Source organism: Pseudochaenichthys georgianus, unplaced genomic scaffold, assembly GCF_902827115.2.
Source record: "Pseudochaenichthys georgianus unplaced genomic scaffold, fPseGeo1.2 scaffold_180_arrow_ctg1, whole genome shotgun sequence".
In the NCBI taxonomy this organism is placed as follows: Eukaryota; Metazoa; Chordata; class Actinopteri; order Perciformes; family Channichthyidae; genus Pseudochaenichthys; species Pseudochaenichthys georgianus.
Genome location: NW_027262575.1, coordinates 654013 through 673132, shown reverse-complemented (window position 1 = coordinate 673132; position 19120 = coordinate 654013). Strand labels below are relative to the sequence as shown.

The 19120-nt window shown below is 42.1% G+C and overlaps 1 protein-coding gene across 1 annotated transcript; it reads left to right on the top strand.

Moving 5' to 3' along the window:
- Nucleotides 1-10399: 10399 nt before the first annotated feature.
- Nucleotides 10400-15942, top strand: LOC139433300 (zinc finger protein 233-like). The gene is made up of 3 exons (XM_071202236.1): nt 10400-10541; nt 11216-11505; nt 11953-15942. Exons 1-3 carry the CDS (start codon nt 10400-10402, stop codon nt 13447-13449), a joined length of 1929 nt encoding a protein of 642 aa, XP_071058337.1. The 3' UTR covers nt 13450-15942.
- The last annotated feature ends 3178 nt before the right edge of the window (nt 15943-19120 follow it).

Sequence of the window (19120 nt, the reverse complement as noted above, 5' to 3'; positions counted from 1 at the left end):
GCTCAGCTGAACACATGGGAACAAAAGCTGATGGAGAGGACTGTGGAGGACCAGAACCAGCCAGGAACTCCGATCCAGAGAGACATTTACAACCGGAGACTGAGGACAACCCTGGAGACTCTTCTGAACCTGTGACTAAAGACAGTGATTATTGGAAGGAGACGAGAAAACTAGGTTCAATGTCTCCGAAAAATAAACAAGAACCTGACAGTGATTCCAGATGTAGGGCAGGAGAGAAAACATTCAACTGCTCACTCTGTAATAAAGCTTTTGCACGGAGTGGTAATTTAAAGGAACACATTAGAAACCACACAGGAGAGAAACCATTCAGCTGCTCCATCTGTAATAAAGCTTTTGCACAGAATGGAAATTTAAAGAAACACATGAGAATCCACACAGGAGAGAAACCATTCAGCTGCTCAGTCTGTAAGAAATATTTTGCACAGAGAGCAGATGTAACGAGACATGTTAGAATCCACACAGGAGAGAAACCATTCAGCTGCTCAGTCTGTAATAAATCTTTTGCACAGAGAGCAGATTTAAAGAGACACATGAGAAACCACACAGGAGAGAAACCATTCAGCTGCAGTGTTTGTGACAAAAGATTCACCTGGAGTCGTTCGGTCAAAAGACATAAGTGTGTTGGTCGTCAGTCCTCACAGCTTCATCAAACTGAAACTGAGGAGATCAGAGACGCAGAGCCTCCAGCCAGCAGCTCAGCTGAACACATGGTAACAGAAGCTGATGGAGAGGACTGTGGAGGACAAGAACCAGCTAGGAACTCAGATCCAGAGAGACATTTACAACCAGAGACTGAGGACAACCCTGGACACTCTTGTTGAGGTCTCCATATTAGGTTGAATAATAATTTAAAAAAAAGTTAATCATCAAATATAATCCTTTATAACCCACAATGAAAATGCATTATATTTCATGTTGTTCTATAATCACAGTATAAAACACAAGTGTTTTGTTAAGTTTTAAGCCTATTATAGTTTATGGGTTTCACTGTTTAGCAGAGGGGAGACAGTTGTCTTCACTCATAGCTGGTCGTGCACTGAAGTTGGCCCCTGGCTCAAGGGAAAAGTACTGGAGCCCCAACATGGGTTTTAGCATAGGATAATATTTCTGGACACGTCCAGCCCTGCACACTAGAGGCCATACCATTTTTTTCACAAATATGGGTATGAAGGTTTGTCTTTGTTTTTTTGTGTCCCTGTGTGAGCATAAAAACACCACCTCAGAGAGTGAAAGTGAGGGAGCGGGGGTTTTCCCCTCTCTCCTTGGTAGGTTCTCTCAAACTTGGTAAGGTTACAACTGAAGAGGGCAGTTGAAGTTATCGTTTAATGTCACAACTGAAGAGGGCAGTTGAAGTTATCGTTTAATGTCACAACTGAAGAGGGCAGTTGAAGTTATACTTTTAATGTCACAACTGAAGAGGGCAGTTGAAGTTATACGTTTAATGTCACAACTGAAGAGGGCAGTTGAAGTTATACTTTTAATGTCACAACTGAAGAGGGCAGTTGAAGTTATACTTTTAATGTCACAACTGAAGAAGGCTGTTGAAGTTATCTTTTAATGTCACAACTGAAGAGGGCAGTTGAAGTTATACTTTTAATGTCACAACTGAAAAGGGCAGTTGAAGTGAGCTTTTAATGTCACAACTGAAGAGGGCAGTTGAAGTTATACTTTTAATGTCACAACTGAAGAAGGCTGTTGAAGTTATCTTTTAATGTCACAACTGAAGAGGGCAGTTGAAGTTATCTTTTAATGTCACAACTGAAGAGGGCAGTTGAAGTTCTCTTTTAATGTCACAACTGAAGAGGGCAGTTGAAGTTATCTTTTAATGTCACAATTGAAGAGGGCAGTTGAAGTTAGAATGTTATGTAAGAAATGTAAAACTGAATTGTGGAAAAAACGGTCTAAAAGTGTGGACCATTTCTTCAAATAAAACCATCCCACCCATTTGGACTGGGGTTACCTAAATGAATTCTGCGCTGTCCTCTTCTGATTTCGGGTAAGATTGCACGGCTGCCACACTCATATTTAGATAGGGTCACACCTCATTACAGATCCTAGAATCCTACGGGATCGCTGCAGCAAGATGTTGGAGATCTTCTACCAGTCTGTTGTTGCCACTCTTATTTGATGTGGCATCTCTTTGGATAACTGGACTTAAACTCACAATGTAAAATATATTTGTTTTAATTTATATCTTAATTGTCCCAATATACATGGCATCAACATGCTCTTTACAAACAACATAATAATCATGCAACGAAAGGCCAGCAAGGCAATAACAACAAATAAATAAATACAATTCCTTGGATATGTCTTCATGTTATTATAGTGTTGAAGATACATGTATCTGTTAGCTATTGTTCCAGTCAAATGTCTTTGTTTTGAGTCCAATGTTCCCACTTTCTGTTGAGTTGTGTTTCTTGTAATCACAATTCTTGAATCAGTTTTTCCATCAAAAATATTTCTTCCACAATTGTTACCCATCGGTTTTTCGTTGGTGGTGCTTCCTTACCCCAATTTCCTAGTGAAAGCTTTCTTGCTGGATATTAGCAGGATTTGGATCAACTATCTGTCACTTGCAATCATTTCCTCAGTGAATTTACATAAATAGAGTATCAAACTACTTTTAGAAACCGTATGCCCTATTCTTTGACATATTTCCTTACATATAATTTCCCAAAACACAATTACAGTTTTTTTCAGTTGCTAACAAACTAAAATCTCACATGAAGCAAAATCTTTTAATCTCACCCTCAAAGAGAAAAACCTCGGCGCAAATCTCCAAAACTCTAAACACATTTTCAGCTCTAAACCAAATTTGCAATTCAACTTGGCACTTTTTGCAAAACACTGCACACGGTTCTCTAAGTAAGACACAGCAATATGACATATTCACTTGTTTGCCATTTCAACAAATACACATGTCAAATGACCATGAACACTAAACTGCTTTATTGTTGACTGAGCAATCAGAATGTAAACACTAGAAAAAGCTGTAAGAACTTTTTTACAACAACAATGGATATATGCAGGGGTGCACTTAACTTTCTTAGTTGGTTACTCAAATGAGTACCAGGAGACAATAGGGGTGTAACAGTTCACATAATTCACGGTTCGGTACGCACCTCGGTTTGGGGGTCACGGTTTGGTACGGGTTCGGTACAACAAGAAAAAGCAAAAAAAAGTTCCAATTGCATAATTCCAGGTTTGTTTCTTATTTATTTTTTAACAGTCGTGCAAGGAAATATAACATTTTGAATAATTAACTTTATTACAAAAACAAACCAAAAACAGTACCACACACACTCAGATGGCCGTATTATCTATAATGGCTGATGTCAAACAAAAAGGTTCAATAAGCTGTACAACTAAAAAGAACGTCTTGAAAATATTACAAAATAAATAATATGATAGTGTTTCAATCACAATCAATACAAGCCGGGTCCTCTACTATTACATAAGGGGCATAGCTGTTGAAAAACACATGCCAAAAGCTTCCGTTATTTATTTTGGTCTCACTGCTTTCATGTCTATTGGCTTCTTAAAAACAGCGGGGATCAGCTGTTGAACTGCTGTTGTCTTTTGCCGGGCTCCGGTGATTGGCAAATCTGGGTGATGCCTTCTGATATGATTTAGCATGTTTGGCGTGTGTTCCCATTAGCATACCGCACCGCTGTAGAGCAACGCCGACACAACACTAAAAGTATAACATCAGTATACTTGTGTTTCTGCACATATTTGTGTAGACTTGAACAATCTTTATATGCAGAATTCTCTAAATACAGAACGCCATAACAGAGGAGTGTGCTTTAGCTAAAGCACTATGGTGTGTAGTTGGTTGGACAAAGTGTCTTGTACTATAAATAAAGGGTGTGCCATTTGGTGGAGAACTTTGGTGTTGGTAAGTGTTTCTGTAGTTTTGGGTGCAGTGCTTCATTTTGCAGTATACATGCGGTGTTTTGCACTTTGTGCGTATGGTTTTGTGAATTTTGTTCTTATAGTTAATAAAGTAATTAAACAATAACTTGTCATATAGAGAGTCAATAAGTAATATTAACCCACTATTAAAGAACATGACCTTATAGAGGGCATTACAACCACAACAGGTGACTGAAAGAAGTCATACTATAATCAATGACTGTAATAGCTTGCTAGGGGGACACTACAACAGGTGTCGCATCAAAGGGGCCATAGTCTTATCACCCCCTATTGAGCAACATACTTATGAGGGGGCTATAAAACAATAAATAACAGCTAAATAAGTCATACAATCAGCATTAACTATATTGGTTTTTATCATTGACAATAATGACCTACTAAGGACACTAACACAGGGATCACCAACTACATTTGTCCAAGGGCCGAAATGTAACCAATAGACACTATTGCGGGCCAGCGATTTTTATATAGCCCAGAATTTTATAAATAGTATTCAGATTACTTTTGGAATACTTTCTTTTTCCATAACAGATGGGTATGTTTTGGTGCACAGGAGACACTTATTTTACTGTTTTAATGGCTTATCAAGAACACAAACATGACATCTTGGTGTCATTCTGGACAGCTCTCTCATCTCACCCACATAAAAAACATCACCCGGACTGCATTCTTTGTACTGTCTTAAAACCTTTCCTTGGAATATGTTATGAATTGTAAGGTGTCCTTGGGTGCTTTGAAAGGCGCCCCTAAATAAAATGAATTATCATTATTATTTATTATCTGAAACGATGTAATAACTTTTTTAACGTTTTCCAGTCACTTGCCCCATGCATTCAGCAGCAGCAGGCCATTCACTTTGATTTCATCCCATTATGAAATGTCATCATTTCGACAATAAAGAATTGATACATAAACGTTATCTTGCACATTTTATCTAACCATCTCCGTTTCTAACTTTCAATATATTTTAAAAGAGATCTCTCTCTCTCATCTGCATGCGGGGGCGGGGCCTCACAGACACGCTGCATCTCTCTCTCGCTCACAGACATGCTGCAGTGTGCAGTGTGCACACAGTTCTGCCGGTAATGAATATTACATTTTGTGAGGAAACTTTTCCACCAATAATTCCAATAAGTATTCCAAAATGTATTCACTTCAGGTTTACGAAAGTAACTGTAATCAGATTACTCGTTTTTCAAATGTAACGCCAGCTGAATACAGTTAGCCTACTTGATTTTTGTATTCTGATTACGTAACGCCGTTATGTATTCCGTTACAACCCAACCCTGCTTCTAGGCTACTGTCCCGCAGCTCCAGCCTCTCTGTTGGACTCTGTCGCAGCGGGGCTACTGCTGTGGTGCGGAGCGCATTAACCAGACTCTTCACAACGAAGGATCACTTCTTCTTCAGGGAAGGGAAGGTTTCGCAGTACCAGTCTACTGTCCCGCAGCTGCTGCCTCTCTGTTGGATTCTGGTACTGCACCTTACTCACGAGACGTTGTAAACAAAGAAATGGGTGGGGGGCGAACACAGTAACCACTCCGCCAACGCCACAGTCACCCCGTCGTGCGGGCCGGATGAGAATGTCTGGCGGGCCGGATGTGGCCCTCGGGCCGCCAGTTGGTGGTCACTGCTCTAACAGGTTTCACATCAAAGAGGCAAAAATGTCTTATCGCCCCATATTGAGCAACATTCTTTATGAGGGGGCAATAAAACAATAAACAAACAAGCCATAAAAGTGTCAAAGGTCAGGGATGTCAGAGTGACAGGTGCCACATCAAAGGGAATTGGAGGCGGGACAAAGGTTTATGAGGGTCATAAATCACTCTCATCAGGTACTTAATCTCATTCTGACATTTGCTGCTCTCTTATAACTACTTAAGACCACCATTTTATTGAAAATGGGATCTTACTAAGAGAGAACAATCCAATATTTAAATGATAAAATTAAATTGTTTTGGGTATCCTTGTGATGAACTGTCAAAAAAGCGTCAGTGCCAGTGCCTCACCAGCCATGAACATCACTGCAAATCACTGCAGAAGCTTATATATAAACATCTACGTTTTTTGTGCCCCACCACTTTTGTAGATATAAAAACGCCACTGTCTGTGTATCTTAAAGGTTTAAACATTGTCTAGGGGAAATCATAGCCGCTTTTATTTTGAAGTCCTCTGCTCCGGAAGTGATGGTCCCGCTCTTTCTAAAGACCCTGACACACCAAGCAGTCACCAGAGAACTCGCCGACGCCGACTGTTGCGTCGCTGTGTTCTCCTGCATCTTGGCCATGTGTCGCACTGGAACACACCGCAAACACTTCAGCCGAGCACGTACGAACTGCACATGCGTGAGTGGCAATAACTCTCCTTACCAGCAGGCGGCGGTAGTGTGTATTCGTCATTCAAAAGAGGCAACAACCAGAAGACATAGAAGAAGAACAGACTGCGTGATATAAACAAACAACAAATAGCATGTGCGTTCCATTTTCACTCTCCTCCATCGAAAACATGTTTCGTGCGGTACTGGAGCTATCAGCCATTGGAGTGTTTGTTGTGGAAGACATTCTCAAGCAACCGTTTCGCTTCTCATGCACTCATTCGCTAGCTGAACAGCCAATAAGAGTGATTTCTTTGTCCGACTGCCTGTGGCCGATTCAACATGTTGAATCGGCCGTGCGTCGGCCATGAAAGGCCAAATAAGGCATGTCACGGACGACACACCAAATTGAGTTTGGGCGACAGGGCACGCTTCGTCGTCCGACTAACGAAAACGGCCGATTTCGGCCTGGTGTGTCAGGGCCTTAACGGAACCAGATCGCCTCTCGTCGGTGCTCTCGCTACATCCATGGTTCTCTCTCGGTGTTCCTGAGGAATTGTGTGTGAGCAGTTGATCCATTGTCTGTGTGTCTGGATGAACCTCTGACTTTGTGCTCTTTCTTCTGAAGCCTCTAGCTCGGACTCTAGAAGCTAGCTTAGCATGCTAGCTGGTAACAGGCTAGCAACACAGAGTGAGAGAAACAGGAAGTGGTGATTTAGTAAACATGAGTGTTGTGCTGCTCTCGTTGGTGAAGCAGCAACTCGCTGCGGCTGCTGAAGAGATCTTTGTTCTGTTTGAGCAGTGTACGAGGAGGAACTGTCTCGTTCAAAACAGGAGAACGAGAGACAAACTACTGGTCGCTGTTTTACAGCCTCAGCTTCACCTTCACCCCTCGATTCCACCGGGTCCGTCTTCATCGTGTCACGGCACGGCAGTTTTGGTCCGGCCTCCTCCGGCGTCATACCCTACCGGGCGCATTTCAGAAGCGGAGCTTCTTGCCTGCCGGCTCGCAGTTTTTGCTGATTTGGGCATATTTCCTGGACAGGCTACTTTGTACAGAGAAAGTTAATAATAATTGCAATATTCCAGTTATAAACTACATGGATCAAAGATGTGTTGCTGTATTTTAGTGGTAAAAAAATTAATTCAGCATCATAATTATTCTATATACTGTATATAATTTACACAGTGCCTATAAACCAGAGGAGTACGCTGGCATTTCCTCCTACTTGAAAGACTACGGAGGGATAGGGTCTGCAAAATTAGTTTATTTTGGGAATGGGCCGGATGCTCTGACCGGTCCACTTCCTGCCTGGGGCCTCTGCAACGCCTCTGCAGCAGATAGCCCCCAGTGTCGCTATTTCCATCCTCGATGGAGAGAATCGCATCAAATAACTGACTGAGAGATGGATCAGCTCTCTGCTCCATCACTAACTCACTGCGACACACAGATAACAACGAGTCAGGAACAACTACAGAATCCATCTCACTCACCTCTTCACCCTTCTCTGATTCCTCCAGTGCACAGCTCATAGCCCGTGTCACAACACAAGCTACACACACTTCAGGGAAGCACTTTTCCTCTGGGTTAACAGTCACAGTGGGTGAAAAAGTCACTATAGAAGGTGGTGGACCCTCAGCCCACACACGACTGCCAGCCAGGCCGTTCCAAAGGATTACATCCACAGCTTCAATCTGCAGTACAGGACGGACCCCCATGATGACGTCACCCTGCACCAAACCAGAGTCAAGCACAACAGAATGCAGTGGAACAGGCACAACATTCATTCCCATACCTCGCATCCGGACAAAGTCCCAGTACCAGAACTGTCCGGAGACGGCAGCACAGAGCTCAGAATGTATGAATCATACGCAGCAGTAGGGGTGGGCGATATTGAAAAATATATTATCACGATATTTTTCAAGCAGTATCACGATAGACGATATATATCACAAAATGTTTTCATGTCGGTTATTATGGTTATTTTTCAAGTTACTTAACAGTACAAGCACCTACAAGGTAACAGAAACTAAAACAAAAAGGAGTAACAGACCAAAATAGCATTTCAAGCTGGTTTTATTTCTGAAATGAAACCCTGAATGAACTTCTTATTATGGGAAATACGAAAACGTCTTTTAAAACTACAACTCCCAGTAGAGACGTGCCATAGATAGAGAACATGTTGCGAAACAGAATAGCCAGCATGTGTAGTTCATGTGTTGCAGAAAGGTACCGCGATACCCTGCCGTTAAAAACCTTACAATTCCTCCGTTTCATTAGTATCGGTATTTTAAGAATGACATTGTTTTAATAAGAGCCGTATTTCCTGTGTGTGTTCAGCCCTCTGCTTCCACTCCCTGCAGCCGTGCCTGCAGTCCCACCCCTCTCATGCACGCTCTAAGTGCCTCCCCTCTCTCGTGGACGCACTAGCTGCCAAAGCATGTGAAAAAACGAGAAGCATGGCTGCAAGTGGGAGCGCTAATGCCACTGCGCCTCGGCTTGTTGACAAAAAAGACGCCGTTGTAGCTTGTGGTAACGGTATATGTTTAAAAGGTTTAGATATCCCTAACGTGATATCGCTCCCTTATGTGGGCAAGCCGCTGAGTGTCGGTCGCTTCATCTTCGGCTCGCTCCCTTACGTGGATAATAATAAAAAAAGAATTACTATTTCTATTTATTTATTTCTATTACTATTTAGGGATATCTATCTATCTATATATATATATATATATATATATATCAAGCTGTGCACCTGAACGCGTCTTCAGCACATCTGGAAACATCTGCAGTCCTAGGCGTTCTAGACTGACTGAGGAACACTTATGGCGCATTTCCACTGCAGGGCCTCGCACGGCTTAGCACGGTATATTTAGGCCTTGGTAGGTCAGGCTCAGCCGGGTTTGACACGGCACGCTTAAACCGTGCTACGCGCTGCAGTGGAAATGCGCCATTAGAAACCAATTTTCTTGGCCAAAAATCTTAACAAGACAAAGGAACTGAATAAAAAATGAAAGATTGCCTGCCAGGTTTGGCAAGGTTTAGTCTGAGTAGGGACATGATCAAGCCAGTTATGCTGCTAAACAGTAGGGCTTTTAATGTTCTATTTTTTGTCGGAGACCTCATTGTGTTTAATATACAAATCTATTTTGACAAAAAAGTTGTTTGAGATGATGCTTAATTTGAGTTAATACGGATTCTTGTCATTTATTTTATTGATTGTTTTCATTGTTTAGAAGTTTGTTATGACTGGAAAAAAGATTCTGAAGTTAGAATTAATTATCTGCACAATAATTACATTTAAGACAGTCTCCCTTTTTTTAAGAAAAGTATCGAAAAACCCAATTCTTGACTTGGCATCGGTATCGAAATCAAAATGTTGGTATCGTGACAACACTACACACTGTAACAATAAGGTACTATCAACATCAGACCACTCTCTGCTTTCAGCCACACGCTCAAATAGGGAGAAAAAGGTATCTGGATCTCGTTCACTAAACTGAGGAACAACTCACAGATTACTGGCATCGTCAAACGGAGTATTCGCTCTACCAGAGAAACCAAAGGCACGGCAAGCACCTCCAGCAGTTCAATTCAACCTCCGCTCCTCTAACTCAGGCCTTTTAATTTCTACCTCTCCCCTCATTTTTTCCACTGCCAGTTTCTCCATTTCTTTCTGCAACAGCAACAACTCCTTTCTCTGCTCAAAAGTCAGGCCTGCATCACGGCAGCCAGACACATCAACACTGTCCCTTCTAGGATCCACAGTGTACATTTTATTTTCGAACAGCCCAAAATCCGTCAGAATGAAAGTCAGGATTTCAACAACAAAAAAGTACTTTAATGAAAAGTCAAAATTCGTAGGTTTTCTGAAAAGGCCAGATTGTACAGATTTATGAAAAATTCAGCATTTGGGGAAAAAGTCAGGATTTTGAGAAAATTATTCAGAATTTTGTGGTTTAAAAAATAAGTCAATCTTCTGAGGTCATCTGAAAAGGGCAGCATTTAGACATTTTCTAAAGAATTCATCATTTCAGAAAAATTCAAAATTTGGAGAAAAAAGTAAGAATTTTGGGGAAAAAGTCAGAATTTTGAGAAAAAAGATTCTATGTATTGTCAAGAGGAAGATGAGGCACACAAGACCCAACAATGCAGACGAGCTGAAGGCCGCTAGTGAAGCAACCTGGGCTTCCATCACACCTCAGCAGTGCCACAGACTGATAGTGTCCATGCCACACCGCATTGATGCAGTTATTCATGCTAAAGGAGGTCCAACTGACAGCAGGAACATTAACATACTTTTCAGAAGGCCAGCACTTCTATATTAGGACATCTCTTTTGTATTGGTCTTATGTATTATTAAAATGTTTCGAGATGCTGTTCCAATTTATTGAGATGCACCTGTATGAGTCCAAGTACAGGTTTAGCGAGGCGGTGAGAGATGCTAAACTACTAGTCTGAGAAACTCCAACACCAGTTCTCAGCTAACAACTCTGCAGACAGGTCACAAACTGTTGACATTGCCATATTAGGGTAGGAATACCGTGAACATAGTTTACAACATGACAAAAGAGTAACTACACACACACTGTCTGCGTGTATTCCACCGGAAGTTAAACTTTTATTTCGCATGTCCATTTTATCATGGCAATACAGGAAGTGACTTTTAGTATAAGAGTATAAAATAAAAGATTGATATCGTATGATTGAACGTGAACGGCCGATGCCTTGCTAACCGGCAGTGTTACTACGTTTTATATCAGCTACAGTACTGACACTCTCCAGGGCATTTGGGAAAAAAGGTGTAATTGACAGACTATTGAGCCAAAAGCAATACAAAGTGGGCGGGACATAGAAAAACAATAGGCAAGCATGTAAAATAGGGCGTGGATAATTCTGATACTCTATAGTTTTTCTGAATATGTGTTTCCTGTTTCCTGCAGACGTCCAGCAGCTGGTGGTGGTTAAAGAAGAGGTTCCCCCTGAGCAGCAGGAGTGGAGCTCCAGTCTGGACCAGGAGGACCCAGAGCCCCCCCCACACATCAAAGAGGAACAGGAGGAACTCTGGAGCAGTCAGGAGGGAGAGCAGCTTCAAGGGCTGGAGGAGGCTGATATCACCAAGTCCACATTCATTCCTGTCCCTGTCAAGAGTGAAGATGATGAAGAGCAACCTCAGTCCTCTCAGCTTCATCAAATACAAACTGAACACCTGGAAACAGAAGCTGATGGAGTGGTCAGTGATTCAAGACGTAGTGCAGGAGAAAAAACATTTAGCTGCTCTATCTGTAAGAACACTTTTAAGCACAGAAGAAGTTTAAAGAGACACATGAAAATCCACACCGGAGAGAAACCATTCAGCTGCTCAGTCTGTAAGAAATATTTTACACAGAGTGGACATTTTAAGGACCACATGAGAATCCACACAGGAGAAAAACCATTCAGCTGCTCAGTCTGTGAGAAAACATTTGCATGGAAAGGATATTTAAATCTGCACATGAGAATCCACACAGGAGAGAAACCATTTATCTGCTCAATTTGTAAGAAATCTTTTGCAGTGAGAGGAAGTTTAAAGGACCATATTAGAATCCATACAGGAGAGACACCATTCAGCTGCAGTATTTGTGACAAAAGATTCACACAGAGGTATCAGGTCAGAATCCATAAATGTGTTGGTCGTCAGTCCTCACAGCTTCATCAAACTCAGACTGAGGAGAACAGAGAGGCAGAGCCTCCAGCCAGCAACTCGGCTGAACACATAGAAAAAGAAGCTGATGGAGAGGACTGTGGAGGACCAGAACCAGCCAGGAACTCAGATCCAGAGAGACATTTACAACCAGAGACTGAGGACAACCCTGGAGACTCTTCAGAGACTGAAGACAGTGAAGACGATGATTTTTGGAAACAGAGCAGTGAAGGCCTGTCAGTTTTAAGCTCTTTGAAACATACATTTGTCCACAGTGATGAAACATTTAACAGCAATCACCAGCGAGAGGAATTGTTTACGGAAGGTGGAAATCAAAACCAGAATATGCCAAACCAGGAGGACCCAGAGCCCCCCCCACACATTAAAGAGGAACAGGAGCAGCTTCAAGGGCTGGAGGAGGCTGATATCACCAAGTTCACTTTCACTCCTGTCCCTGTGAAGAGTGAAGATGATGAAGAGAAACCTCAGTCTTCTCAGCTTCATCAAAGACAGACCGAACACCTGGAAACAGAAGCTGATGGAGAGGACTGTGGAGGACCAGAACCAGCCAGGAACTCAGATCCAGAGAGACATTTACAACCAGAGACTGAGGACAACCCTGGAGACTCTTCTGAACCTGACACTGAAGACAGTGCTGATTGGAAGAAGACCAGAGAACCATGTTCAAACTCTCAGATAAATGAACAAGACCCTGTCAGTGATTCAAGACGTAGTGCAGGAGAGAAAACATTCATATGCTCAATTTGTAGGAAATCTTTTAAACGGATAGGACATTTAAAGAAACACATGAGAATCCACACAGGAGAGAAACTATTCAGCTGGAGTGTTTGTGACAAAAGATACACCCAAAGTCATCAGGTCAAAAGCCATAAGTGTGCAGAAAAGAAAACATTTGGCTGCTCTTTGTGTGAGAAAAAATTAGGGACCAAGTCAAATCTTAATAAACACATGAGAATCCACACAGGAGAGAAACCATTCAGCTGCTCAGTCTGTAAGAAATATTTTGCACAGAGAGGACATTTAAAGTGCCATATGAGAATCCATACAGGAGAGAAACAATTCAGCTGCTCAGTCTGTAAGAAATTGTTTGCACAGAGAGGACATTTAAAGTGCCATATGAGAATCCATACAGGAGAGAAACAATTCAGCTGCTCAATTTGTAAGAAATCTTTTGCAGAAAGAGGATGTTTAAAGAGACATATGAGAGTCCACACAGGAGAGAAACCATTCAGCTGCAGTGTTTGTGACAAAAGATTCACCTGGAGTCATATGGTCAAAAGCCATGCGTGTATTGGTCGTCAGTCCTCACAGCTCCATCAAACTCAGACTGAGGAGAACAGAGCCAGCAGCAGCTCAGCTGAACACATGGAAACAGAAGCTGATGGAGAGTACTGTGGAGGACCAGAACCAGCCAGGAGCTCAGATCCAGAGAGACATTTAAAACCAGAGACTGAGGACAACCCTGGAGACTAATCTAGAAACTGAGGACAGTGATTATTGTTAGGTTTAAACTGTTTGCGTAAGTCCCTGTAAGTGATATATAATGTGATACCTGCTCCTAGTGTGATAAGACATTTTTGGTCAAAGTCAAATCTGCATGTGCAATCAAAAAATATGACAATTAATTAGTAATATTCATACATGACTTAATCTAAACTCCATCTTTATCAACAGAAGTCGACAATATGTTTAATGTTTTTCTCATAATGATCTGCTGATTTATACTATAACCACTGACTGTTGATTAACGACTTTATTATTATTAATAATAATAATAATGGACTTCCGGTATGAGCGCAAGCGATTAAGCCACGATTAACCCTGCTCCGCTACAATCCTTTAGAAGTCCTGAATAAAACTACAGAAGTGTTGGCAACTTTTGGTATCGAAGAAGCGATGCCAAATCTTGGAAAGTCAAACAGAGAAAGGGGGAAAACACAGACGCAAGCAAAGTTAACTAACTCCGGGGCACAAAGCATGGAGCACAGAGCTAGTCAAGATGCTAACACCGAGCTCACCGGGGCTAAAGAAGAAATACTGACAGCAATAGGCAGCATAAAGTCAGAGTTTTTAAACAGACTGGAAGAGATTCTGACTGCTGTTGAGAAAACTAGGAAGGGTCTGACTGACTGTACTGAAAGAATAACACAAGCAGAGGTACGTTTATCAACGGTAGAGGACAAGCACGCTGAATTACAAGAGACAGTTAAAACACTGATGAACAAAAACACGTTCTGGAAGATGAAGTCGTTGACATGGAAACGAGGTTGGGCTGAATAACCTGAGGGTGGTGAACCTGCCTGAGGGCGCTGAGGGCCCCGGACACTTGCTCATTTCTGGCAGGCTGGATACCGGAGGCGTTGGACTTGGGTCTCCTGCGGTGCCCGATAGTGATGGAAAGAGTGCGTCGGGCCGAAGAGAGACAGTGATACTCCACCGAGAACTTTGATAATGAGATTTCTGAACTCTAAGGACAAAGTCACAGTGATAAAGGCAGCTAAGGCAAAAAAAGACATCCTCTACAAAAACCAACAGGTGCTGTTTTAGTACGACCTCGCCAATGAAGTGCACAAACAACGGAGGCAGTACGACATGTTGAGATCATAGTATCAAGTGAATACTTAAAACAAAAGTTAATTATAAATCATATATGATCAATCATATTCTTGTATGAACCCATAATGAGAATGCTTCTTGATGGTTTTTTAATATGTATGAATGCTTACAATTTTAGTTGTTGATGTTTTGATAACTTTGCATTTTAAAAAGAGGGTGTTGAGATCTTCATAGTATGTTGAATACTTAAAACGAAAGTTAGTTATAATCAAATATAATCAATTATATTCTTGTATAGCCCACAATGAAAATGCTTCATATTTTAGGTTTTTCTATATTTACAGTATAAACAAAACACAAGTGGTTTGTTAAATTGAGTGTAAGGCCTATAATGATTTATGCCTTACTCTCTGATAAGAGAGTAGGCAGTTTCTTTCCTCTCCTCTCACAGCAGGGAGGGGGGCTCCGGACTTAAGGAGAAATACATTGAGGCCTCAAAAAGGTGGTTATGTCATAGCCATAGAATATGTCTGGTCAAGTCCTTTTTTACACAAACATGGGAAGGTTTGTCTTATACCATAGCCAATAGAATATGTCCAGTCCTGTACATCAGTGGCCATGCCCAGTTTTTTTCATTGGTTGAGTATGGAGGAGGTGTTTTTGGGGTTTCTATCCGGTTTTTTGAGCATGAAGAGACTGGCTTTTTGGAAGGGAGCGAGAGAGAGAGGGGGTTCCCCTGGTATACTCTCTCCCGGTAGGCTCTGGCCCTCAGAGCTGGGTTAATAGCTCTCGGTAAGGTTCTCTCAAACTTGGTAAATATCTCTTGATTTTCTTCGTTGAACGCTGAGTGAATTACTTTGTGAATGAGTGGAATTAATTGAGATGTGTTTGTGAGTATTAGTACCCACCACCTGTGAGGAATCTTGCTCCGAATTCATGCGGATAGGAATGGGTTTTTGAATGTTATTCCCGCCATCTGTGTCGGAAAACGTGTATGAATATTAGTCCCGCCACCTGTGAGGAATCTTCCTCCGAATTCATGCGGATAGGAATGGGTTTTTGAATGTTATTCCCGCCGTCTGTGTCGAAAAAAAGGCATGAAATTGATGTGAATTGATTGGGTGAAAATGAAAGTTTGAATGTGCTTTTATTATCACCGGTCATTTATGAGGAAATGCCTCTAAATTCTATCGGGAGATTTAGAAATCACAACTGAATTGGGCAGTTAAATTACAATTTTGGTAATAAATGTAAGACTGTGAATTAAAGTTTCATATTTGAACATGATCACAGCATCATTTTGTTTAGTATGATTATAATGTTGTAAAGAGAGAAGGTAAAAACCCTGTATTAGTTTGGACCTATTTTTCTTCAAATAAACTGATCCCACCTTTTGGATTGGGACAACTTAAAAGACATCTGCCCTCACCTCTCCTGCTTCAAAGGTAAGATTGCACCCTGCTACACTCACACTTAGGTAGGGCCATACCTTTACTGATATCAAAATCCTTCGGGATCGCTTAAACAGATTTAAGAGAGTTGTCTGAATTGAAATGGAGGTTAATTGAACCTGGTTCTTCGGGGAGCTAATAGAGGTGAGATCTTGCTGACGTTGGTGGATCTGAGCCAAGCAGTAAACTTACATAGACTCAATAACTTCGGTCAGGTCAATTAGTAGGTCTGAGTAATTTCCCGGAATAAATTATCAGGACCTCACAGCTGCGGAACCTGGGCCTCAGACATGGCATACTACACCCAGACTTGGTGGGTGTGAGCCAACTTGTATCTACTTGGGCAGAGACACACACCGTTAATATTGAGTATTTTAATGGAGAGAGAGCAGAGCAGTGTGTAAGACTGCGACTCCGCCTCCTGGTCCCAACTCCAGTTTGTCCACAAAGCTCTGAAATGTTTGCCGAAATTAGATCTGCACCTTCCAAAGTAGGATGAATGCCATCTCTCTTAATCAGATCAGGTTTTCCCAGAAGGCTGTCCAATTATTTACGAAGCCCACATCGTTTGCTGGGCACCACCAAGACAACCAGCGCTGAAATGATGACATGCGGCTCTACATGTTGTCATTGATCAGATTGGGGAGGGGACCAGTGAAAATTACGGTACTAAAAAAGAGACATGTAATCATTTACAAAACATCACCATGTTTTTATTTAACAAAATAATGTTGTTTAATCCATTTTGGCTTACTACAACCACAAAAACAATCGGTTTGTTTTTTCATCAGGAAATGCAGCCCGGCTCAAACAAACGATTTTCAATCATCATCCTCACGATCATTTAATGTATCATATGTTTGCCGAATTGACATGAAAGCACTAACAAATAATATGCTGTTGTCATCTTCATTACAATTTTATTAACGTGCCTAAACTCAGTAATTCACAAAAAATAGGTTTATTTTTAATGGAGCCTTGTCATCTCACAACAAGTAAAAAATAGCTTAATTTTAATCAGAAATTAAAACATTAGAGCTACAAATATGTTTCATTTAAATACAAATCACCAATTGATAGGGATAGACAACAGGTGTGTAATGATCTCAGGTGGTCCTGCCTCCTCTGGCAAGCTGGGTGTAATCACCAGTAGTTATAACCATGCTGCTTTCGTCAAATTAGTATGCATAGAAAGTGACATATGGACACGCCCCCAATTATGCAAATGAGATAAGTCCGTCTCCCATTGGCCAATGAGCTAAGTCCCGCCTCCCATGTCCCGCCTCCCATTCTTTGATGTGTGTGTTATCAGATTGGCGTGAAAGGCCCCCGGCATAGTTCTTTGATGTATTGATTAAGATAGTCTCTTGGGGTTAAGGTATTTGACCCCTGCCCCTGAGAGTGGAATAATTAGCCTGCAATCAGATATGAATGAAATGCCCCAGGCAGTCCCTTTGTTGTATAGTTCTTTGATATATTGATTAAGATAGTCTCTTGGGGTTAAGGTATTTGACCCCTGCCCCTGAGAATGGAATAATTAGCCTGCAATCAGATATGAATGAAATGCCCCAGGCAGTCCCTTTGTTGTATAGTTCTTTGATGTATTGATTAAGATAGTCTCTTGGGGTTAGGTATTTGACCCCTGCCCCAGAGAGTTGAATAATTAGCCTGCAATCAGATATGAATGAAAAGCCCCAGGCAGTACCTTTGTTGTATAGTTCTTTGATGTATTGATTAAGATAGTCTCTTTGACCCCTGCCCCTCAGAGCCCTTTGTTGTCTAATCTAATTAGCTTTTGATGTTTGCCCTTTGATGTGATGTGTTATAACAGGCAGGTGTAATTTCACATTGGTGAAAGCCTTTGATGTTAATCTCTGTATAAATGCTTACCCTTCCAGCCTCCCCCCCTTTGCCCCGCCCCTCCTGAGGCTATGGCCAGCAGAGGAGTGTATAGAGATATGCTCAAAACTAAATTTAAAAAAGACAGGCAATTCCACTTACCTAGTCACTTTTCAAAAAAGAAACATGGCCGAGAGACGTCACGAATTGGGTTTAATTAGCCTGTGCGACAACTTGCTGCCAACCGTCCGAAGAGCCAGTCAAGAAACGAATGCAGCATCTGGGCCGGGTTCAGAGTACAGCCAAAAGATCTGTGCACAAACTTATCTCGTGCCCTCTTTTGGTCATGTGAGCGTTCGTGGGGGTTGGAGGAGGGGCTCTGTAAGGAAGTCTGAAGGAAGGGGCAGATTTCCCCCCGGTTTGACTGCAAAAGACACTGACTTTTCTCCAAAATGACCTCCCCCCCCCACCTTAATAACAAATAACACACACACACATACACACACATTTGCTTACTTGCTTGCTTATGGTTGTCCATCGAATCCGATGATGACGTCCACTTCTACCGGTGAGTTCTTTGGTGGCTGAATAGCCCTATCCTGGACCCACAGATCCTATTGCATGTAGGACAAGTGTATGTGGTGGTAGTAGCAACGGCAACTGTAGGCGTGTTCCTCCTGAGTCTCTTCTCCTGTCTCCTGGCTGTCCTTTCCTCCTCCAGCATTTGGGTCTCATCCCAGTACAGCTGGCGCCAGGTGTCTTACGGTCAGCAGCAGCGTCCTCCAGGGCCTCAGGTCTGATCTTACATTTCTTTAACGCAGTCTTCAGCTGGTCGTCATAGCGCTTCTTCTGCCCTCCAGCAGAGCGTCGGCCATGGTGTAGCTGGCCATATAGCACTCTGCGAGGCAGGCGGTTTGAGGGCATCCTTACTACATGGCCCAGCCATCGTAGCTGGTGCTGAGTAATTGTGGCCTCAACACTCCTGCAGTTGGTCTTCGAGAGTACTTCAGAGTGAGGCACACGATCACGCCAGGTGATTCCTAGGATGCGCTGAAGGCAGCGTATGTGGAACTGCTCTAGGGTCCTGATGTGGTGGCTGTAAGTTACCCAGGCTTCACAGCTGTAAAGGAGGGTAGTGATGCAGATGGCTTGGTAGACACAAACCTTCGTGCGGAGATGGAGGTTCTTGTTTTGAAAGACCCTACGCCGGAGTCTCCCAAAAGCAGCTGATGCCTGCTTGATCCTGTTTTGGACCTCATTGTCGATGATGTTGTCTTCAGAGAGAATGCTCCCCAGGT

Bases quoted from the DNA above. Each gene is read 5' to 3' on its own strand.
- LOC139433300 (XM_071202236.1), top strand. From the start codon at position 10,400: ATGAGGCACACAAGACCCAACAATGCAGACGAGCTGAAGGCCGCTAGT. The intron at 10,542-11,215 runs GTCCAACTGACA...TGTTTCCTGCAG, and splicing joins AGTTATTCATGCTAAAGGAG to ACGTCCAGCAGCTGGTGGTG. The intron at 11,506-11,952 runs GTCAGTGATTCA...GTTGGTCGTCAG, and splicing joins AAACAGAAGCTGATGGAGTG to TCCTCACAGCTTCATCAAAC.